Here is a 25,611-nt window from a genome sequence, read left to right as displayed (position 1 = left end):
CATACAGCTGCTTTCTCACAGGAAAAGCACTCAATTGTTTGTCTCTTTCCATTCCACCAAATTGGGGCAGCCTGTGGGTAAGCAGAATCTCACCTCCTGGTTGACGGCCTGCATATCCTTTTGCTATCAGCAAGTGGGCATTCCACTTCAAGACCATGTTAAAGCACACTCTGTGAGGGCTATGGCAACTTCAGTAGCACACCTACGATCGGTGCCGCTTCCTGACATCTGCAGGGCTGCCACCTGGAGTTCTCTCCATACTTTTACAGCCCATTATTGCTTAGACAAAGCCGGAAGACAAGATTCCATCTTCTGCCAGTCTGTCTTGCGCAACCTATTTACAACGTGACGTACCAACACCCTTCCATCTGCCCAGTAGGGTTCAGGATGCCCTCGGCCAAATTTCATCCCAGGCCTAGTGCCTTGCACGCCTGAGTACATTTGGTTCATGCTCGGATATCCTCAGCTCGGTACTCACCCATATGTGAGGACTACCATCCTGCTTCTCCTGTGAGAAAGCAAATGTTGCTTACCTGTAACAGGTGTTCTCACAGGACAGCAGGATGTTAGTCCTCATGAAACCTGCCCGCCGCCCTGCAGTGTTGGATTCGTAACGTTTTCTTATTTTATTTTCGGCACTACCTGTAGCTTTTTAACAAGACTGAAGGGGGACCCCTGCTGTATGCAGGGTTAGTGCCATGCTGGGCGTGCTCAGTAGGGGCCAGTCAAAGTTCTGGAAACTTTGACAGAAGTGTTCCGTGATTGGGCTCCATCCTGTGATGTCACCCATATATGAGGACTAACGTCCTGTGAGAACTGTTACAGGTAAGCAACATTTGCTATATAATAAGAACATAAGAACATGCCATACTGGGTCAGACCAAGGGTCCATCAAGCCCAGCATCCTGTTTCCAACAGTGGCCAATCCAGGCCATAAGAACCTGGCAAGTACCCAAAAACTAAGTCTATTCCATGTTACCGTTGCTAGTAATAGCAGTGGTTATTTTCTAAGTCAACTTAATTAATAGCAGGTAATGGACTTCTCCTCCAAGAACTTATCCGATCCTTTTTTAAACACAGCTATACTAACTGAACTAACCACGTCCTCTGGCAACAAATTCCAAAGTTTAATTGTGCGTTGAGTGAAGAAGAGCTTTCTCCGATTAGTTTTAAATGTGCCACATGCTAACTTCATGGAGTGCCCCCTAGTCTTTCTATTATCTGAAAGACTAAATAACCAATTCTCATCTACCCGTTCTAGACCTCTCATGATTTGAAACACCTCTATCATATCCCCCCTCAACCGTCTCTTCTCCAGGCTGCAAAGTCCTAACCTCTTTAGTCTTTCCTCATAGGGGAGCTGTTCCATTCCGCTTATCATTTTGGTAGCCCTTCCCTGTACCTTCTCCATCACAATTACATCGTTTTTGAGATGCGGCAACCAGAATTGTACACAGTATTCAAGGTGGGGTCTCACCATGGAGCGATACAGAGGCATTTTCCGTTTTATTCACCATTCCCTTCCTAATAATTCCCAACATTCTGTTTGCTTTTTTGACTGCTGCGACACACTGAACCGACGATTTCAATGTGTTATCCACTATGACGCCTAGATCTTTCTTGGGTGGTAGCACCTAATATGGAACCTAACATTGTGTAACTATAGCATGGGTTATTTTTCCCTATATGCATTACCTTGCACTTATCCACATAAAATTTCATCTGCCATTTCGATGCCCAGTTTTCCAGTCTCACAAGGTCTTCCTGCAATTTATCACAATCTGCTTGTGATTTAACTACTCTGAACAATTTTGTATCATTTGCAAATTTGATTACCTCAGTTGTCGTATTTTTTTCCCAGATCATTTATAAATATATTGAAAAGTAAGGGTCCCAATACAGATCCCTGAGGCACTCCACTGCCCACTCCCTTCCACTGAGAAAATTGTCCCATTTAATCCTACTCTCTGTTTCCTGTCTTTTAGCCAGTTTGTTATTCATGAAAGGACATCGCCACCTATACCATGACTTTTTACTTTTCCTAGAAGCCTCTCGTGGGGAACTTTATCAAATGCCTTCTGAAAATCCAAGTATACTACATCTACCGGTTCACCTTTATCCACATGTTTATTAACTCCTTCAAAAAAGTGAAGTAGATTTGTGAGGCAAGACTTGCCTTGGGTAAAGCCATGCTGACTTTGTTCCATTAAACCATGTCTTTCTATATATTCTGTGATTTTGATGCTTAGAACACTTTCCACTATTTTTCCTGGCACTGAAGTCAGGCTAACCGGTCTGTAGTTTCCCGGATCACCCCTGGAGCCTTTTTTAAATTTTGGGGTTACATTAGCTATCCTCCAGTCTTCAGGTACAGTGGATGATTTTAATGATAGGTTACAAATTTTTACTAATAGGTCTGAAATTTCATTTTTAGTTCTTTCTGAACCCTGAGGTGTATACCAACCGGTCCAGGTGATTTACTACTCTTCAGTTTATCAATCGAGCCTACCACATCTTCTAGGTTCACCGTGATTTGGTTCAGGCCATCTGAATCATTACCCATGAAAACCTTCTCTGGACCGGGTGTCTCCCCAACATACTCTTTAGTAAACACCGAAGCAAAGAAATCATTTAATCTTTCCGCAATGGTCTTATCTTCTCTAAGTGCCTCTTTAACTCCTCGATCATCTAACGGTCCAACTGACTCCCTCACAGGCTTTCTGCTTCGGATATATTTTAAAAAGTTTTTACTGTGAGTTTTTGCCTCCTCGGCCAGTTTCTTTTCAAATTCTCTCTTAACCTGTCTTATCAATGGCTTACATTTAACTTGCCAATGCTTATGCATTATCCTATATTCTTCATTTGGAGCCTTCTTCCAATTTTTGAATGAAGATCTTTTGGCTAAAATAGCTTCTTTCACCTCCCCTTTTAACCATGCCGGTAATCGTTTTTCCTTCTTTCCACCTTTTTGAATGTGTGGAATACATCTGGACTGTGCTTCTAGGATGGTATTTTTTAACAATGACCACGCCTCTTGCACACATTTTACCTTTGTAGCTGCTCCTTTCAGTTTTTTCTTACAATTTTTCTCATTTTATCAAAGTTTCCTTTTTGAAAGTTTAGCACGAGAGCCGTGGATTTGCTTACTGATCCCATTCCAGTCATTAATTCAAGTTTGATCATATTATGATCACTATTGCCAAGCGGCCCAACCACAGTTAAATCTCTCACCAAACCTGTCCTCCACTGAGAATTAGATCTAAAATTGCTCCCTCTCTTGTCGGTTCCTGGACCAATTGCTCCATAAAAATGTCATTTATTCCATCCAGGAACTTTATATCTCTAGCATGTACCAATGATACATTTACCCAGTCAATACTGGGGTAATTGAAGTCTCCCATTATTACTGCACTGCCAATTTGGTTAGCTTCCCTAATTTGTCTTAGCATTTCACTATCAGTCTCACCATCTTGACCAGGTTGGACAGTAGTATACTCCTATCACTATACTCTTCCCTAACCCACAAGGGATTTCTACCCATAAAGATTAAATTCTGCATTTAGTCTCATGCAGGATGTTTATCCTGTTGGACTCTATGCCTTCCCGGACATAAAGTGCCACACCGCCTCCTGGGTGCTCCTCTCTGTCATTGCGATATAATTTGTACCTCGGTATAGCACTGTCCCATTGGTTGTCCTCCTTCCACCATGTCTCTGAGATGCCAATTAAGTCTGTCATCATTCACTGCTATACATTCTAATTCTCCCATCTTACTTCTTAGACTTCTGGCATTAGCATAGAAACATTTCAAAGTTTGTTTTTTGTTTGTATTTTCATTCTGCTTTTTAATTGATAGGGATAAGTTAGAATTTTTTAGCTCAGGTGAGTTTTTAGTTACAGGCACTTGGACTAATTTTCTTATAATTGGAACCTCACTGTCGGGATGCCCTAATTCTAATGCATCATTAGTATCCTTTGAAGATACCTCCCTCGAACCATACACTGCTGAGCCACTGTCAGCTTTCCCCTTTGTTCTAGTTTAAAAGCTGCTCTATCTCCTTTTTAAAAGTTAGCGCCAGCAGTCTGGTTCCACCCTGGTTAAGATGGAGCCCATCCCTTCAGAAGAGACTCCCCCTTCCCCAAAAGGTTCCCCAGTTCCTAACAAACTTAATCCCTCTTCTTTGCACCATCGTCTCATCCACACATTGAGACTCTGGAGCTCTGCCTGCCTCTGGTCACCTGCGCGTGAAACAGGGAGCATTTCAGAGGATGCTACCCTGGAGGTTCTGGATTTAAGCTTTCTACCTAAGAGTCTAAATTTGGCTTCCAAAACCTCCCTCCCACGTTTTCCTATGTCGTTGGTGCCCACATGTACCACGACAGCCGGCTCCTCCCCAGCACTGTCTAAAATCCTATCTAGGTGACGCGTGAGGTCCGCCACTTTTGCACCAGGTAGGCATGTTACCAGGCGATCCTCACGCCCACCAGCCACCCAGCTGTCTACATTCCTAATAATCGAATCACCAACTATGACGGCCGACCTAAAACCCTTCCCTCCTGGGCAGTAGGCCTTGGGGAGATATCCTCAGTGCGAAAGGACAATGCATCACCTGAAGAGCAGGTCCTTGCTACAGGATCCTTTCCTGCTGCACCTGGTTGGTGCTTTCCCATCATGAGACCCTCTTCCTCCAAGGCAGCACCAGGGCTGCCAGTTTGAAGTTGGGACTTGACTACTATGTCCCTGAAGATCTCATGTACATACCTCTGTCTGCCTCAGCTCCTCCAGGTCTGCCACTCTAGCCTCCAGAGATCGGACTCGTTCTCTGAGAGCCAGGAGCTCTTTGCATCGCATGCACATGTACAATTTCTCACCGGTGGGTAAAAAATCATACATGTGACACTCGATGCAAAAGCCTTCATCTCAAATTTGTTCAGTTCCTACTTAAGTTTTAGGTTGCTATGGGAATAGGAATGTGTCTAATTAATGTCCTTTAAATGTATTAGTGAATTCACTATATGTCTGGTAGTGGCCTATATGGGAATGATCAAATTCTCAATAAGGTGTTGGGTTTTTTTTTAAGTGGCACCTGCCTATAAATTAAAGGATGAACTTGGGGTGGGTGGGCGAAGTGTTGGAGGGTTGGGAAATACAAACAGTCTAACTTCAGTTAGTCAGCCAGAGTGACTCATTGTTCTCTTGATTAACAAATGTTGGTACCTAATCAAACCAAATCACACTACCTCAACACTTTTCCAAGGTGAGTAACTGAACTGAACTTTTCAACCTTTTTACTTAGGTATACACTGCTCCTAGCTTATTTCTAGCTTCTGGTAACTTTTTTTTTTTTTTTTTTTTTTTTTTTTTTAAAGTATACACACACTCTAACTTCTGCTTACTTAGCTGCCTTACAGACTGACTATTTAAAAATACAAACAGTCTAACTTCTGTTTATTTGCTGCCTTACTGACTATTAAAAGCACAAGCACACAAACACACTAAATAATATTATCAGATAGTTAACTTTGTCTTTTTTTTTTTTTTTTTAAAGTATTGGGGCAGTGTCCCAAGCAAAAACTTACTGATTCATTTCAGCCACCTGCAAGGTGATCCTCTCCTCTCAGTGCTCCCACTGGATTGGACTTAGTATTACTATCTGGGATTTTCTATATGCTTTGTTTTACTTGATGGGGAAGGGGGAGATGTGTGGAGGGGGCAGGGACGGAACATTGTAAACTTTAAAATTATGATTAAAATTGATTCCTGTTTAATGAGTATTTGGATGTGATAATATTTTGATTATTAGTAATGGTTTGTATATCAGGTTACTGAAATGGAATCAAATAAAAACTTTAATACTAAGAAAAAAAATATTCCTTAGATATAGTGAAGGGCATGAGCAGGAAAAGGTGTGATTCTCAGCAAGAGGACTACTTCCAGTGGTTATGGTAGCCTTCATTCTTGGGATTCAGTTGGGATTAGGTATTGTGCTAGTATTTTAAGATCCTGTTTAGGCATCCTTTTTTTGCAGGAAGAGACTGGTCAGTTCAACAAGTACCTAAGGCCCCTTTGTGACTGTGGAATCATCTCACCACAAGGAGAAACTGTTGGCAGCTATGTACTCGAGGATTATCAGTTATCAGGCCTTTAAAGTTGAGATCCTCCCGGCAGCGCGCGTCCAAAGGAGCATGACCTAAGGGGCCTGCCCCAGGCCCAGGCCTAACCCTATCCCTCTCGCAATCCAGCCATTAACCTCTGGATTCATCTTTAGTGCAGCCGTGCTTGTGCAGCCCTTATACGGTCTGTCTGTCCACAGAACACTATTAACCCTATCTCTTTCCCTGAACCGTTTGTGAGATCCGACCTCTAGTACTCACCTAACGCACCTTCATCAACCTATCCCATAAATTAAGTCTCGGAGTTCCAAAAACCAGCTCACCGATTACACCAGTCCTCAATATTCTCCATCTTACATCAAGACGCTCCAAACATTCATCCAGACGACTCCAACTTTCATTCATACGCCTCCAGCAAGCATCGAGGCGCTTCCAGCAAGCATACAGACAACCCCAGCACTCTCTCTGACGACTCCAGCTCTCTTCCAGTCGAATCCAACACTCATCCAGCTGACTCCAGCACGCTTTCAGACACCTCCAGCAATCATCCAGACTTCTCCGCATCCATCCAGACACCTCCAACACCCATTCAGACGTCTCCAACAGTTCCGCAGACTACCCCAGCTTTCATCCTCACTTCACCTACATTCCTTCAGACTTCACCACTCATCCAGAATTTTATTCCTCATGCACACTTTCACCATCCCGATCATTTACAACCAAAGGAGAAACTCCGTAATAAACCACACCAACTCCGTCATACAAAAAAGAATTATTCCAATCATGACTTCACCATTGAACCAACTACTGGGCCTCACGCTACTCTCCTTAACCTTGATCAATGCACAATCACTCTCGAAAAAAACGCATCTCCTCCTTGATTATCTCACAGAATCAAAACCGGACTGCTGCGCAATTACCGAAACATGGCTGAAACCGGAAGACACGGTCCTAATCAATCAACTCCCTACTCACGCCTACGACACATTCTCTATCCCCAGACCCAAAAAAAGAGGCGGCGGTCTTTTATTAACCACAAAAAAAGAGCTAGGGCTATCTCTACAGGCTTCAAATTCATCTACCACTCTTGAATTCACAACATTCAAATCGAAACACCTTCAAATCTGCCTTACCTATGCCCCTCCTGGAAGCCTAGAATCAGACCCGTCACCTTTAATTGAACTCTTAGCCAAACACATTAACACAGATACCCCTGCTATAATAATGGGAGATTTCAACCTTCACGTGGATAAAACCCCTCAATCCTCCAGTTGTGAAACCTTTCTCACCACACTTCAATATATGAGTTTCAAACAAATTATTAAAGACCCGACGCACAAAGCAGTGCACACACTGGATTTAATTTTCATAAATGAAAGCCTTACCACTGCCTCATCCACGACTTGCTCCCCAGTCCCCTGGTCGGACCATAGATTGATCTCCACTACTCTCAAGCTCATCCAACCCATCCCCCTTCCAGTACAAAAAACCTCAGTCCAATTCAGAAAGTTATGCAACCCAGAATCTCTCAGCCCACAACTATCCTCTGCATTAGACAAAATAGACCTCACGGATGCCAATTCAGCCACTTCCTCCTGGATAAAAATAACTAAGAACGTAGCAGACCTTATGTGCCCATTAACTTTGAAAGCCCTCCTCTCTAATTCGAACAAAAGGAAACCCTGGTACACCCCTCAACTCAAAACCCTGAAACAAGAACTTAGAAGATTCAAACATGCATGGCGAAAGAACCCTTCCTCATCAAACCTGGGAGCCTACAAAGCCCTCATGCACCGCTACCGGATATCCATCTTACAAACTGAGAGATTTTTTCTCAAAGAAAATACACCACTTCATCTTTGATCCCAAAGCTTTATTCTCCCTCGTCTCGACTCTCACCAAATCTTCCCCCATGACCATCCCGGACGATCAAGCAGCCAGCAAAGCCTCAGAGTTAGCCACATATTTCGAGAAACAAATCACAGACTTGATCAGACCTTTAAAGGCCAACCACTTTCCTCTTCCACCACCAGCCTACTCCTCAAACATTCAACAGAACACGGGTCTGGAAACATTCGAGCCGACTTCCTCCTTAGAGATTGAAACAGTCCTAAAGAAGCTCAAACCTGCCTCGCACCCCACAGATGCGATTCCTGCCAACTTACTCATTGCCATCTCAAAAACAGTCGCCAAACCAATTGCCAACATCATTAACTGCTCACTAATGCAAGGTACATTTCCTGACCCTTTGAAACTCGCAATCCTTAAACCTCTCTTGAAAAAACCCAACCTGTCTCCAGAAGACCCCGCCAACTATCGCCCGATTGCTAAACTCCCCTTCATCTCCAAAATATTAGAAAAAATAGTGAATAAGCAACTTTCAAAGTACTTAGACGACGACAAAATACTAGCCTCCTCTCAATTCGGCTTCCGAAAAGCCCGAAACACAGAAGCTCTCCTAATCTCCCTAACTGACACTACTGTTGAATCTGGATAAAAAACAACCCGGCCTACTCATTCTTCTCGACCTATCGGCCGCATTTGACACGGTGAAACACTCAACACTTCTGGACCGGCTAGCTGACATCGGCATCAAAGGCACTGCTCTCAGCTGGTTCAAATCTTTTCTACATAACAGATTTTACAAGGTCAGAGTCAACAATAACGAATCACACCCAGTCCGCTCTTCTCTAGGAGTCCCTCAAGGCTCATCCTTATCCCCCACCCTCTTCAACATTTATCTACTACCACTTTGCCAGCTCCTCTCCAAACTAAAACTAACAGACTACATATACGCAGACGATGTACAAATATTCATCCCGGTTATGGAATCTCTTCAAAAAACACTAGAATTCTGGAACAACTGCCTCCAATCCATCAACAACCTGCTCTTGAGCCTTAACTTAATCCTTAATTCAAATAAAACTGAAAATCTCCTCATTTCACAAGACTGTAACAATGCAATGTCTAACACATTCCCTACTATTCAACCTTCCTTTTCTCAAGTCAGAAACCTCGGAGTCATCATGGACAATCAACTAAACCTAAAGAGATTCATTAATAACATCACAAAGGATGGCTTCTATAAATTACAAGTGCTGAAATGGCTCAGACTGCTCCTCCACTTCCAAGACTACCGGTCAGTTCTCCAGGCAATCATTTTCTCAAAAACTGACTATTGTAATTCCCTTCTACTCGGCCTCCTAGCTAACTCCATAAAACCGTTTCAAAACGCTTCAGCCAGGATTCTGACTAAGTCTAACAAAAGAAATCCTATTACCCCCATCTTGAGAAACCTTCACTGGCTCCCAATTAAGTTCAGAATCTCCTACAAAGTACTAACAATCATACACAACCTCATTCCACTGGAACTCAGTATACCTATTCGACCACATATACCCGCAAGACCGGAGAGAGCAGCGTATAGAGATACACTCCTTGCCCCTCCTATCAAAACCTCACTAAATAAACTATCTCTATCCACAGCGGGCACCGCGCAATGGAACTCTCTACCGCCTGAACTCCGGAAGGAACCTTGCCCAATCACATTTAAAAAGAGACTCAAAACTTGGCTATTCGAACAAGCTTTTAATCTATGCCAATAATCGCCGCTTTATCAATCCAAACAGGTGCTCCATGTAAAGTGACTATTTAACCAATAAGCACCTAGATATTTAGCCAGGTTAGACTTAACTTCTCAGTAGAACTCGCACTACTTTATTTATTCATTGTAATTTATTCCCCAGTTACTTGTTCCAAGTTTACCTTCCTGTTCGATGTAACCGCATTCTTACATGCATGTTAATGTTATAATGTAAACCGAATTGATATGTAACATTGCTACATGAATTTTGGTATATAAAAATGTTAAATAACAAGCTATTGTGCTAGACTTTTTACATGTTTGGAGAGCTCTAATTTATTTTGGGTCAAGTGGATTTCAGAGGCATAGAATTTTTATTTATTTTTTTAAAGCACACGCTCCCCTGTAACGCTAAGCTTCTTAACTTTTCCAGGCCTGCTCTTACACGCATGAGCAGATTGTGGAGATGATGGAGTTCCTGGTGGAATATGGCCCGGCACAGCTGTACTGGGAGCCAGCTGAGGTGTTCCTGAAGCTGTCCTGTGTGCAGTTAATGTTGCAGCTCATCTCCATTGCCTGTAACTGGAAGACCTACTATGCCAGGTAAGATTGGGTAGGGGGAGCAGGGCAAGATAAGAGACATATCTAGTGAACTAGAGATAAAACTGGACAGAGGGGGAGAAAGAGTAGGCTGTAATACATGGAAGGGCAGAGAACTGGTTTTTGCTCTCTTCAAATGGGTTCAGGTTTTGTGGGCAGAAAGTCCAGATACGGTTCTGTTCAAGCTATTTTTAGAACATCTTGGGGGTAAGTTCTGGGTTCTGACAGCAAACATTGAATTTTACCCAAGGGGCTTCTACCTGCACACAAGCAGGACTATATCTTGGGAGCTTACCCAATGTAAATACACACATACACAATTATTGGGATTATACCTGGGGGCTTGAACCCAGGAGCTTATTCCCCACACAAATACTCAAATGCACACTCTGACTCAGTACATCACAGTTCCAGGTCTTTCTGATAGGTTTATTTATGCAGTAAGAGGATAGAACAGGGAATAAATAAAATCAGATAATACAGAAGTTAATTGCAGATGATAGCAATTACTAAGTATTCCTAAATATGTACATATAAACACACACACTATATGTACACGCACATCTGTGCAAAGGCTAGGAGAATGGATGCTTGTAAAATTGAGCATCCATTTTCCTAACCTGCTGACAACCACCTCTCCTGGGCTGCCAAGGAGGCACTAGGGGCGCACAGTTGTCCCTAGTGCCTTCTTTTAGCGCAACCCCCTCATTTAAATATTGTATCACACGCCCAGGAGAGATGGTTGGGCGTGCATTAGGAAAGTGGGTGCTCAACATTGAGTGCCGTTTTTCCTTGCAACTTTATTGTATCGGCCTGTTTGGTATCAGTTATTTGTTTACTTTCTCACCGTAGAACTACTGGCATAACTAAAGTTCTCAGATTCCTGTCTGTATGGTTTAGCCTTTCACAGTGCAAATCAGTATATATGAGTTAACTCAGAGGTTGGCCTGTGACCTTCAAATTATTCCCAGTAAATTCCACTCCTAGATACAGAAAAATGATAGTGAACTCATATGAGTAAACAACCAAAATAAACAAGAATTCTGATTAATGGATTCAATGCTATAAAGAGTAATACCACTAAAACCTAACAATTTACTACATATGTATATATTGCTGTCCTGGTGCAACTGGTCAGATGACCTTCATCAGGAATATCTAAGCCCCATCTAAGCTTTATTTCACCTGAAGCTTAATTGACACAGAAGTCTGTCCAATTTGAAATCTTTAGGAGGATGTGCATCCAGACTGCCAAGAGACTGTGCTAAATCTCAGTATCTTCTGTCATCCATTGCAGTATCCATGCTGGTGGTTGTATCTGTGGTTAGGTAATCTGATTTTCAAGGGATGCCTGGCTTGTCAGAGTTTATAGTCAAGCTCTCATTGTTTGTTCAGTGTCAGGTTCACTTTCCTCATCATGGCCTGCTTAAGTAAAGTTCAGTTCTCCTCATCTGCAGTTATTTGGATGCCTCTCCATTCTGTACTGATTATGGTCTCAGGTCTTTGCTTGTCAACATCTCCCACTGGTGATGCATAGTTTGCTTTATCATATTTTGTATGTGTCTGGAACGGTTAAACTTGGATATATCACCTATCTCCCCTGTATTGTGTGCTTTCAAAAATCTATTCTATTTCTATCTACAAAAGTTTACTATCTGGATATCAGATTGACAAACAGCAATATTCTGCTGAACCAATCACACAGGGAAGAACAGCTATGAACTAATAAAATGAACTAATATATATTTCCCTGTACGTACCAGGATCAGTCCAGGACACCTGGGTTGTGACTCCGCACCAGTAGATGGAGACAGATTAAAACTTGTTGGCGGAGCCATATATGCCCCTGTGCCAGTCACAGCCCCTCAGTCTTACTCTGTCTCCAGTAGATGGTGCAGGTCCAGTCACAGCCCTGCCTGACCTGATTCTGGTGGTTAGTCAGGTTTGATTTTTGGGCTAGTTTTGTTAGGCCTAATTGTTGTATACCTTCATTAAACATTACCGGTTGGATGTTCAGGCTACTGATGCTGGGGGATTTGGAGAGAGGGTACTCCGAGCGGGACTCTCTGCTTCCCACCCTCGGTAAGTTAGCTCTGGTACATCCCAGGTGTCCTGGACTGATCCTGGTACGTACAGGGAAAGGAAAATTAGTTTCTTACCTGATAATTTTCTTTCCTGTAGTACCAAGGATCAGTCCAGGATCCCGCCCACAGTGCTGCACTATAGTAACGGAGAGTCTGCTCATTGTTGTTTTCAGTACGCTGACCCCTTGTTTATTCGCTCTCCCGGTTGGGGAGTTTGGTTCCTGTAGGGGTGTTGGAGTTATTTTTTACCTAGCAAGTTTCTATGGTTAGCTATGTTGTCTTATGGATTTTCTACTTTGACATTACGTATGACTGAGGGGCTGTGACTGGCACAGGGGCATATATGGCTCCGCCCACAAGTTTTAATCTGTCTCCATCTACTGGTGCGGAGTCACAACCCAGGTGTCCTGGACTGATCCTTGGTACTACAGGAACGAAAATTATCAGGTAAGAAACTAATTTTCCTATAATCTTCATAAAATAAAAAAAATTTCAGGTAAGACCACCCCCATGGAGCAAGAAAAAATGGTGCAGATTTTGCATAAATTCTCAGCACTTCTGTCCATAAAGTGAAGAGTTGAAGGGGCTATTCTGTTGCAAAAGGGTGTGATGTTGCCCACTACAGAGTTGTAGTGTCACTGACAAATGAAATGTTCAGTCCTCTTTATAAGGAGCCAGGGTTATGCTTACAATGTTGTTGTTTAAGCACAGTTCCTGCACTCCCCATTGTTGTGGTTCTCTGAAAATAGATGCTAAAAGCCAACAGCTGTAGATAAGATACTTTTTATTAAAATGCTTTAAAATAATGTATACCTTGGAGCGAGAGAGGCAGCATGCTATACAAAGCACCAATATAACACACTCAAGTGATTTTACAGATTGCAAGACACTAGGAGTTCTACATTTTGTTTATACACCCCTAAACTAGATTACATAATTGCCAAAATTTCTATGTTGGTTTTCTGAATGGACCTATGGTAATTAGCTTTTAGCTTCCGTGCTGATTCTCTTCTCATATATAGATTAAGTTATCTAAAGCTTGCATTTATAGAGTCATTGTATCTAGGAAAAAATATAAGGGTAAGATTATAATGTTTGTACTTATAATACTGCTTATGATCAAAAGTCAAAAACTTAGAACAAGAATAATGACTTCCTGTGGATGTCAAAAGTGTTTCATGGGCTTGTAAGCACCACAACACCATCACTAACTCAGATGTTTGTATTTATGTATTAAGACCTGTTATGAGATGTACAAAAATTCAAATAAAGTAGCAAACTTAATGTCAATAACTTCTTGTACCTATTAGACCGAATATACAGTATTAACAATATTGTTTGGTCAAAGAAGCAGATGAGTTATGTTCAATTCCTTATGTGTCTTTCCACTTTTCTGTAAGATAACATAAAATGTACAAAGACACAAGTGACTTAGGTGCTTATTCATCCATTTAGATTCTACATGGAAGACCATGAACCCCAAAAAGAAAAAGGGAGAGGGAAAAGAAAAATTCACAGCTACTTGTTTAAAAAAAACAGACCCCAAACACTACCTCTTGCCTGCGGGTTTATGGATTGTTACTGAATTTAGACAAAAGTTAAAGGGAAAACACTTTTCTCACAGGACAAGCAGGATGGTAGTCCTCACATATGGATGACGTCAGTAGATTGAGCCCTGCTCCGGAAAACTTTTCTGTCAGTTTCTATAAAGCTTTGACTGACGCACACTGAGTGCACTGAGCATACTCAGCCTGCAATTATCCCTGTGTCCACAGGTGTCTCCCCTCAGTCTTCTTTTTTCCACTCTGCAGTAAGCATAGCGGTTAGGAGCTCTCTGAGAAATTCTCACAACTTTTCTTCACGGAAACACTTAAACGTTTACGTCACAAAATCCTTTTTCCCTGTGAGGGTCTTCCCTCACGTATGTTTAACTGCCGATCGGAGAGTACTAGGCCCTGTTTTTTGGTCTGTTCCTGTCACCTCACTAAGGTTTCTCCGGCCTACTAACCGATTTGCGGCCTTCCCCTCTCCCTATGTTTTCACGGTTAGCCCCACATAGCCTGCGAGTATTCTCCTGTGACCCTCTGCCTGGTTATTAGCGCTAGTGGAATAGGGACTTCCACGGTTACCGTTGCCACCAGGGCCCCCTGTCGAATTCATACCTCGGTACTTTCGTGCAGTCGATGCCCCATCGCTACCGTCAGTATTCCTTTCCAGGCCATCCTGCCTTTTTTGACTCCGACACCCCTCCCCCGGCGGTCCGTGTCTGCCATCGATCCCCGCATCGATTCTTTCAGTGCCATCAATGTTTTCATCCATGGTGCAGATTTTTCCATTGGTGTCATCGATGCCCGGGCGCATGCCATCGATGCACACCTTGGTGTCGGTGCCATTGAGGATGTCGACACCCGTGGCCCTGCCGTCGATGCCATCGGCGCCTGTCTCCATCCATAGATGCCGTCAACGCCCACGTCGTTTCCATCTGTGCCCACGTCGTTTCCATCGGTCTCCTCCTCGTTCTTATTGATGTGGCCATCGATTTCGTCGATGCAGACATCAATTTTCCGATGCCATCGATGTCTTTTCGATCCTTCGATGCCACATTGTTGCCATCGATACCTATACCGATGCCGTCGGTGCCTCAGTCACTCTTATCATTGCTCTGCCCGGCCATTGACATTTTTTTCATATATATATTTTTGACGATACCCTCGAGGCCGCCCCATGCCGCCATTGATATCGTCAATACTGACATAGCACCTTCACGCAATGCCCTAGCCTAAACACAGTGCTCCATGCTTTGGGGTTTTTACTACAGCCCCGTATAGCCTACGACACTACATAGTGCCAGGAGCAGTGCAGGCATGCTGATAGTCATCATTCGCCATCCAGGACAGTGAGGGCGTCCACCTCGGCGCTGGGGAAAGACCGGGCCGAGCACCGTGGCACTCATTGTCACCGGCACGGTGATTGTCTGCCACCGACGCCATCCTGCACATCGGTGCTATCCTACTCGGTGCTGGAGAATGCCCGGGCCGAGCAACATCACTACTGCCACCGCTGCTGTTCCACACAATGCTGGCAGTCCTCCGTGCTCCAGAATGACTGGACCGAGTTCCGAGGAATTCTGCACTGGCGTCACGATACATCAAGCCACTGCAAAGAGGGCTGGGTTCATGAGTCATAATGGTTCCCCTGTACCCGAGCTGGGTTCATGAGTCATAATGGCTCCCCTGTACCCGAGGTGTTCCCCATCAACACCAGTGCAGGGTTCTGTACCTCCACAAATTAATGTGGTAGCAACAGACATGCTCAGCCTGGACTCCTCTGTACCTGCGCCACCATACCAGGTTACAGAGTTGAGTCGGACGTCTACGTCCACCAGGCTATCCCTCGATGACTCCTGAAATCCACGGAGCCATCCATCTTCGCCGGCTTGTCCTTCTGCGATCCACGACGGATGGTAAGTACTCTACTTTAATTCCGCTTCAGCGACAATCCCATTGAGAACTGTTCTCTAAACTGGGCCATATGGTTCAATAGGTTCTAGGTCATCTGGTCTTCCAAGAGCCGTATTAGTGTCACATATCGCTATTGCCAGCTATGTTGGACACAATACCAAGAATACCTCTCTACCAGTCATTTGGGATTACATCAGGACATCCTCCCGTTGTTAAAAACGGGACTCTGTACTGATTAATACTCTGGTTTCTGGTTCATAATTAAGGACCGAAATTCCAGATGCATTCGCTGATTTGCTAAACACGAGATTCAGCAAACACTGTTTCAATTGCAAGTCCACCTCGATACTTGGCGACAGGTCTCGTCATTTTCTTGTATAGCACACACAAATGCGGGTACGACTTTTACTGTTCATGCTCCCGTGGGAGATTACATGATATCCTGATTATGTCAGCCCCGCCAGTTGGACACCACCTGGTCTCTCAACTTGCCGGATATCAGAGCAGCCACCCCACTTTGTACCAAGGTTCAGGGTACAGTCCCTCGGACGCTTCAAAGCGTAGAGGGGGGTGGGTGGGTGGGGGAGTTTTAATCTCACTATTCTTTCTTTCAACAGAAAGTAGTTACTCTCCGCCCATCCTGGACCTCAGAAATATCAACTTTCTTCAGAAGGTGCAGGAAAAATGGTATCTCTCGTCACCATGCTTCCGTACCGCAGTAAGTAGGTTGCCTTTTTTCTGTGTGCTTCATGGTGAGTCAACAATATTACAATCCCAAGCTCTGCCGGTTGCACCAGCTTCGGCAACTGGGGTATTTCATTACATCAGCAGTGACTGCTGTTTTCTCTACGGAGTAAAACCTCATTCACGCTTTTCCTTGCATGGACAGCTGCATAACAACAGTCAACCCAAGCAAGGACCTCTACCTTTTTCATGACTCACTATAAATCTACTACCTGTGATTGCTGTTCACTACCATAAATCCCATATAGCACACTTCTGGACACCACAGTCACAATGACCTTCCTGTCCAACAACCGCGCAGACATTCTGACAAATTCTTATATCTCTGTGGGCATACACCATAACCTGAGCCTCTCAATTCTTTCATTGTTGGGCCACGGTATTTTTTCTCCTTGCATTTACTCATGGGTTCAAAAAAAAAAAAGTTTGCTATAAGTAAGATTCAGTGAAATCCAATTATCAGTGGACCTAAGCTGTTCAACCGCTATCGTCCCTGATCCATATTGCAGATCTAGAGCCAAAACCTAGCCTGGTCCTGCTCTAGTTCACATTTACTCAGGGTTGCAGAGTTCGAACTAACATCTTCTCAACCCAATATGTGTCTTCTCCACTCCATGCAGACTTTCACAATAACTTCCTGGAGCTTTGAGCCATGAGTTATGCCTTTATGCCTTACAATACTGCCTATGCAGCAAACCTTTGTGCATGCAGACAGAGACAGCATAGTGACATTGTGGTATTTCCAACACACAAGCACGCACAACCTCTTAGCTGCTCTGCTAGGAAGCTGTGCAGCTCTACCCTTGGCCCTTGCTTACTCCATGCATCCCCAGGCCACTTATCTAACAGACTTACTGAACGCACTAGCAGACCTTCTCCACATAAGTTCCATCCTCCCGGATGGTCTTGGATTATATGTGTAGCGAGAAAAATATTCTACCGCTGAGGTCAACCAAACTTGCCTTCTGCATCTGAATCAAACCACACGGTGGACATATTCTACTCCCTACCCATGTCTCCAATGCGTTCCCATGGACGCCTTTGCTGCAACAAAGGCCTCTTATATATGTTTCTTTCGATGCCTCTCATAGCCAGCACCCTTTTTATGCTGCACCGGGATGGGGTTCACTGTTTTCAGACCCACGTCCTGGCCAAGACCAGTATGCTTTCCCATACTTCTCAATCTATCATGCCAGTAACCAATTTGCCTTCTCACAGGTCAGACTCATATCATGAACTCACTGATGTTCTCAGGTACTGGTAGTGTCTCAAAAACCTTCTACACATAAATCTTACCATTCAAAATGGCATGATTTACTGCATGTCACACAAAAAAAAATGGGGGTTTTACCCCTTTATTTCTACACCACTCTTTTCTCTTGCTCCCTTGGATTCTGCTCCCCAGACATCCTCTACATGGGTACGCCTCGATTCCAATTGGCGTACCACTTGGGAGTGGGGATATCCGATTAACGGTTCAACCCCTTCCGAGTTAGCTTACCATGGGTTATCCACTGATTAAGCCGCCTCTATTTTACTGGTTATGGAATGGGGTATATATATATATATATATATATATATATATATATATATATATATATATATATATATATTAGTGCTTACAAGACTCATGCATTCCCCGTTTGAGCCTTGCCATTCCTCTCATGTAACAGTCTGCAATGGGAAATTCTTTCCCTCTTAGTCATCACTTCTGCCAACAGGGTCAGTTAGTTCCACACCTTGTTAAATACTCACCCGACCCTCTGTTCCTCATTGACCAAGTGGTTTTACATACTCAACTACATATCGTTCTTAAGGAAGAGGCAGCATCTCACCTTACTCAAAATATACTCTGCCCACTTTCCCAACACCTCTCTCTCCCAGAGCGAGAGGGTTTTCCACTCCTTGGACTGTGAAAGTGCACTTGCATTCTATCCAGTCCGCACTACACTCCATAGGAATTACACCTAACTCTTTCCTCCTGTGGCAAAAACCAAGCTGCGAGTTCCAGTGGGCAAACAGACCTATTCCTCCTAATTGACGGTCTGTATCTTTTTTTTCCTACTAACAAGCATGCATTTCACTACAACACTGTATGTAACCACACTCTTTTATGGCCTTACCAGCCTCAATAACTCACCTTCGGCCGGTGCCGCTTGTACATATTTGTAAAGCTGTGACCTGGAGCTCTCTCCATCCCTTCGCAGCCCATTATTCCTTAGATAAGACTGGCCGGCATGCTTCCATGTTTGGCCAGTCCGTCTACTCCTCTTCTGTTCGGTTTCACTACCCAACATCCTTCCACCAACCCGTTAAGGGTTTCAGGATGCCCTCCTTACCAAATTCCACCCCCGACGTTGCGCCTTTTGCACGTCTTAGGTGCATTGGGTACACTCTTGGGCATCCTCAGCTCGGTACTCACCCATATGTGAGGACTACCATCCTGCTTGTCCTGTGAGAAAGCAAGTGTTGCTTACCTGTTTCCTCACGAAACCCACCCACCACCCTGCGGAGTTGGGTCTACATATGTTTTATTATTTTAGTTTCGCTTGCACTTTTTGCTATAAGACTAGACTGAGGGGAGACGCCTGTGGTCACAGGAATAATTGCAGGCTGAGCATGCTCAATGCACTCAGTGTGCCAGCATCAGTCAAAGCTTTATAGAAACTTTGACAGAAAAGTTTTCCGTATCAGGGCTCCGTCCACTGATGTCACCCATATGTGAGGACTAACATCCTGCTGTCCTGTGAGAACACCTGTTACAGGTAAGCAACACTTGTTATCTTTTAGCCTACTATAATCTAGAACAAGTTGTTTAATACCAAAGTAAAACACAGTTGTGATTTTTTTCCAATCTCTGGTGTCTTTATCTTTGCTAAAGATAGACAATGTAATATACACAATGTATATTGATACACAAACACAACATATAATGACAGAGAACTGCTTCACTTTTTTGAAGGAGTTAATAAACATGTGGATAAAGGTGAACCGGTAGATATAGTATACTTGGATTTTCAGAAGGCATTTGACAAAGTTCCTCATGAGAGGCTTCTAGGAAAAGTAAAAAGTCATGGGATAGGTGGCGATGTCCTTTCGTGGATTGCAAACTGGCTAAAAGACAGGAAACGGAGAGTAGGATTAAATGGGCAATTTTCTCAGTGGAAGGGAGTGGACAGTGGAGTGCCTCAGGGATCTGTATTGGGACCCTTACTTTTCAATATATTTATAAATGATCTGGAAAGAAATACGACAAGTGAGATAATCAAATTTGCAGATGACACAAAATTGTTCAGAGTAGTTAAATCACAAGCAGATTGTGATAAATTGCAGGAAGACCTTGTGAGACTGGAAAATTGGGCATCGAAATGGCAGATGAAATTTTATGTGGATAAGTGCAAGGTGATGCATATAGGGAAAAATAACCCATGCTATAATTACACAATGTTGGGTTCCATATTAGGTGCTACAACCCAAGAAAGAGATCTAGGTGTCATAGTGGATAACACATTGAAATCGTCGGTACAGTGTGCTGCGGCAGTCAAAAAAGCAAACAGAATGTTGGGAATTATTAGAAAGGGAATGGTGAATAAAACGGAAAATGTCATAATGCCTCTGTATCGCTCCATGGTGAGACCGCACCTTGAATACTGTGTACAATTCTGGTCGCCGCATCTCAAAAAAGATATAATTGCGATGGAGAAGGTACAGAGAAGGGTTACCAAAATGATAAGGGGGAATGGAACAACTCCCCTATGAGGAAAGACTAAAGAGGTTAGGACTTTTCAGCTTGGAGAAGAGACGACTGAGGGGGGATATGATAGAGGTGTTTAAAATCATGAGAGGTCTAGAACGGGTAGATGTGAATTGGTTATTTACTCTTTCGGATAGTAGAAAGACTAGAGGGCACTCCATGAAGTTAGCATGGGGCACATTTAAAACTAATCTGAGAAAGTTCTTTTTTTACTCAACGCACAATTAAACTCTGGAATTTGTTGCCAGAGGATGTGGTTAGTGCAGTTAATATAGTTGTGTTTAAAAAAGGATTGGATAAGTTATTGGAGGAGAAGTCCATTACCTGCTATTAAGTTCACTTAGAGAATAGCCACTGCCATTAGCAATGGTTACATGGAATAGACTTAGTTTTTGGGTACTTGCCAGGTTCTTATGGCCTGGATTGGCCACTGTTGGAAACAGGATGCTGGGCTTGATGGACCCTTGGTCTGACCCAGTATGGCATTTTCTTATGTTCTTAACCACAAACTGTGAACAGTTATCAAAGCATTAGTGCTCAAAAGTACTTGTGAAAAAAAATTTAATTCCCAAATTAAACAAAAAAAACCCAAAACTGAATTTTAAAAACAAATCTAAAAAAACCCCAAACAAAACCCTGGAAAAAATTCATATTTTGCACTTTGGCAGAGTAGGGAAATGTCATCTTGTCATTTCGGGAAAAAAAAATTTCACAAAGATTAATTCAAGCTTTAAATCACGTCATAAGATAAGAACAGCTATAAACAGTTGAGCTAACTAGATACATCTTCATTTTAAATAATTATGGTAGTAAATGCCTAATTTAAGAAAATAAGTTGCCATTCTGGGTCAGAGTGAGGGTCCATCAAGCCCAGCATCCTGTTTTAACAGTACCCAATCCAGGTTACAAGCACCGGGCAAGTACCCAAACATTAAATAGATCCCAGGCTAATAATGCCAGTAATAGCATTGGCTATTCTCTAAATCAACTTGATTAATAGCAGTTAATGGACTTCTCCTCCAGGAACTTATACAAATCTTTTTTTAAACCTAGTTACACTAACTGCCCTAACCACATCCTCTGGTAACTAATTCCAGAGCTTAATTGTGCGTTTAGTGAGAATTTTCTGATTTGTTTTAAATGTTACTTGCTACCTTCATGGAATACTCCTTAGTCCTATTATCTGAAAAAGTAAATAACTGATTCACATTTATCTGGTCTAGTCCTCTCATGATTTTATAGACCTTTCTCATATCACCTCCCCCTCAGCTGTCTCTTCTCAAAGCTGAACAACCTTTACCTCTTTAGCCTTTCCTCAAAGGAGAGCCATTCCATCGCTTCTATCATTTTGGTCACCCTTCTTTGTACCCTCTCAAGTACAACTATATCTTTTTATGAGATGTGGTGACCAGAATTGCACTAGGCATTTAAGGTGTGTTCTCACCATGGAGCAATAAGGAGGCATTATGACATTTTCCATTTTATTCGCCATTCCCTCCCAAATAATGCCTAACATTCTCAGTCTGATGCATTAAGGTGAGCAGTATAATGGGCACTTGTATTGAGCGCCCGTTTTTCCTAATGCGCATGCCCAATGCTATATTTAAATGATCTGCCGCATTAAAAAGGACACGGTAGATAAACATTGTGTGTCCCTAGCAGGTCTTAAAGCATCAGGTGCTCAGGAACCGTGGCTGTGTATGCATCTCTTGTAGGTACTGTATCTCCTCGCCCTCCAACAGTCAATTTTAAATGTATTCTAACTTTTGTTTGGTGAATAAAAAGGCATTAACAATTTATGACTGAATTCTTGATATAAAGCCTACTTCTGTGTTGGCTGTAGAAACGTGACTCTTTGAAATCAAGGGATGTATTTTGGTTGAACTGTGCCCCCCTGCCGAGATCCGGGAGATGAGAAAGGGGGCCTAACAGGTTTAAAAAAAAAAAAAAAAAAAAAGGTTTTGTTTCAAAAGCATTATTTATTTATTTGTTTGTTTGTTTTTTGTGAGTCCTTCACTCACGGTATGACTAAGCACCAGCTCCGGGGCCAGCATAAGATTTGCCGCCTTAGAAAGGGTGTGTTGGGTGATGGTGATTTTCTGCATCAGGGTAATAGCCTCATCTAAATGGAATTTACATGTGATGAGTGCTATTGGCTATGCATTTGTTTGGATGCGCGTTTTGGACACACTAATCCCCTTATTGTATTGGGTGTTATGCTAACGTGTCCAAAACGTGCATCCAATAGCACATGAACCTGTGCACTAGGCTGCGCGCGCTTTATTGCATCGGCCCCTCTGTTTGCTTTTTGAGTACTGTGGCACACTGAGCCAATGATTTCAATGTTTTATCCACCATGATGCCTAGAACCTGTTCATGGGTGGTAACTCCTAATATGGAACCTAACATCATGTAACTACAGCATGAGATCTTTTTCTCTATATGCATCACCTTGGACTTATCCAAATGGCAAATAAAATTTAATATGGATGCCCAATCTTCCAGTCTCACAAGGTCCTCCTGCAATTTATCAGTCTGCATGTAATTTAATTACTATGAATTTTGTGTTATCTGCAAAATTGGATCACTTCACTCGTTCTATCCCTGTCCATTTCATTTATAAATATATTGAAAAGTACTGTTAGAACAGAGATTTTCTTTTTTAAACTGCATGATTTTAATTTTTTTATGCAAAGAAAGCGGAAAAGTTTTTGTAAAGAACACAAATCTGCTTTGTTAGCAGCCCTTCTAAGCAGAAGTAAAAGATAGGAGAGTAAGAATAATTAAAACAAAACTGATCAAGGCAAGTGCAAACTGAAAGGTCTTCATATTTGCACAGCTAATTTCATCAAAGAAGAAAACTCAATGTGGAGAGCCATGCATGAAGAGAAACAAATAAAAAAAAACAAACAAAAAAAACCTTTAAACATTTTATTCTGATTAAGCCCTATATACTGCCAGCTTCACAAAAATCAAGGTCATAAGAGAAGCAGCAACTAACAGCACTTTCAGTTTAAAGGCTGAGATCAGACACCCCACGGTTTAAGCAAGTGCTGGGTTTGCCACAAGGAGTGGGGCCAGCCATCCCCATCTTCTGTCTAGGAAGGGGAATTAGATACTGACTGTGAAATCTGAGGGCCTTTTCTCTGCCCTATCTTGTGACAGTTCTTGGTTCTATGCCCTTTTCTATATTGAAAGCAAATACTGCAAAACTTCACTGACTGAATTTTAGGGGCTGGTTCAAGCTTCTGATCAAATACAGGGCTATAGGCTAACATATTGTCATGAATATGCATACAGTGGCTACATCCTCACTCCCCCCTCTGCTGGATTTTCTTCCCTCTTCCCAGTAGTTTCTATATCACTTTCTATCTCCTCAATAGGAGGGGTTCAGGTAGAGGATGTACAGACTTACAGTGATTCCAGAGGATCTGTAGCTCATCCTTTTGAAAGAGTATCATGTATGAATATCTACAATTGACTAAACTTAATTTGATAACCTGATACAAATTCATTAGTTTTAAGGGAACAGTTACTTGCATGTTTGTGAGCTAATCAGTTTTATTGTAGCTTTATAAGTATACAAGGATTAATATGGTACACATTGTTTTTGGTGTTTGGTTTTAGTTTTACAGTTTCACAGCGCAAAGCACTATAATGAAAGATAAACATAACTTGTGTTATCTGCAAGCCCAACTTTGTACTTGTTAATTATGCAATTGCCAAACTAATCTAGCTTAATGGTAATTAAGCCAGCGTTAACTCGCCCTTCACTGTTCCAGGTCACATTGCTGTAAAATTCAGGACCTGTCTCAACACCGTGGGGTGAAATCCAGCAAATCCCCTGTATAGGTGGATGACTGTTAAAACCCAAAGATCTCATAGATGTCTCTGAGATATGCCGGCAAAAACTGGGTAAAGATTTCCTAACTTGCCAAAGTCTTTCAAGGGATAGTTGGCAAGACTCCTGTTTCATGGTTATGGAGTAGGTGGTGCTGTATACAGGACTCAAGATCGAGGTTCACAGGTTTAGTGAACCACAGCAGTCAAAGTTCTGGAAGCAAAATGTACACCGCCTGGTTTGGCCTCTATTCGAAACAAGATGCTGGGCTTGATGGGACCCTTGGTCTGACCCAGCATGGCAATTTCTTATGTTCTTATAAAGATAATCTGTGGGGGAAAAAGCCACTGTCTATATAAATGAGTCCTTTTCTCCATTTGGAACCTCATTGCATATTCAGTTCCATATGATCTGGATTGGATGTCACCACCTTCTATAGAGACAGGATTGGTGGAATGCAAATGTCATCTGAGTCCAGATGTGAATGAATATTCCCATTGCGGGTTAATGAAGCTCATAAAGTTCATCAGCAGACATGTGAAGAACAATACTCATTTCATAGATGATCTCATGACTGAATACAAAGGTTTTACCAAGAACATGTGCACAATTCTTGTCCAAGGTTCTCCTCAGACATTGTGAGGTGCTGACAAATATCTGATATGGAAGAACAATCGCAGCTTCTTTTCTTCTTTCTGAATCAGTCTCAAATGAAGTTGCCAAGATCATCACTTGGCTGAAGACTCCATCTTTGCGTTGCTTAGCTTGCACTTTGGTTCAGTCTGTGTGCATAACTACAGGCCTCAAGTTTAGTGATGCACATCCTTGTTTAGGGTCACTGGCATTTATCCTATACACTTTTTGTCTAATAACTATCTTTTTAAACTTGCAATTTGAGACTTTAAAGCCTCATTCTGGGAGCTAGCAATTTTTAGCTCCTCAATCAAATCAGGCTCACGCTTTCATGTGTTTCTTCTGCCAGCTGTGTAGCAGATAACTTTTCTTGTTAGTCTATCACAGTTTTCTTACTTTAGTTTGTCAACCTGCTGAGTCATTGAGTCTAGACTTGCAGTATCTATTAACAGCCACATTAAGGCTGTCATCTGTTCCCCTGCCCCCTATTCTTGGAGTCTGTGTAGTTTATATACTTGGTAAACATATCCTCCACACGAGCAGATGAATGATTGCTATAACATTAGGACCCCATGTGTATTTCCCACATGCTGCTGCAATCTTCTTTCCCTTTTACATAGAAACATAACATAGAAACATAGAAATGACGGCAGAAAAAGACCAATCAGCCCATCCAGTCTGCCCAGCAAGCTCCCACACTTATTTTCCCTTACTTATCTGTTTCATCAACCACCAAGTTCAGGGCCCTTGTTGGTAACTGTTTGATTCAGATTTCCTGCCATCCCCTGTCATTGATG

The 25,611-nt window shown here is 42.5% G+C and overlaps 1 protein-coding gene across 14 annotated transcripts in view; it reads left to right on the top strand.

Moving 5' to 3' along the window:
• The window catches only part of DCAF1 (DDB1 and CUL4 associated factor 1), a 466,661-nt gene that overhangs the window by 252,969 nt on the left and 188,081 nt on the right, over nucleotides 1–25,611 (top strand). For all 14 annotated transcript variants that reach the window (XM_029599562.1, XM_029599550.1, XM_029599554.1 and 11 more), the window contains one exon: nucleotides 10,131–10,300. In XM_029599562.1, coding sequence (XP_029455422.1) covers nucleotides 10,131–10,300 — 170 coding nt within the window. The remainder of the gene's footprint in view (nucleotides 1–10,130; nucleotides 10,301–25,611) is intronic.

This window comes from Rhinatrema bivittatum, chromosome 4, assembly GCF_901001135.1.
Source record: "Rhinatrema bivittatum chromosome 4, aRhiBiv1.1, whole genome shotgun sequence".
Lineage (NCBI taxonomy): Eukaryota > Metazoa > Chordata > Amphibia > Gymnophiona > Rhinatrematidae > Rhinatrema > Rhinatrema bivittatum.
The sequence above is the reverse complement of the archived record's forward strand: the minus strand, read 5'-3'. Positions and strand labels throughout refer to the sequence as shown.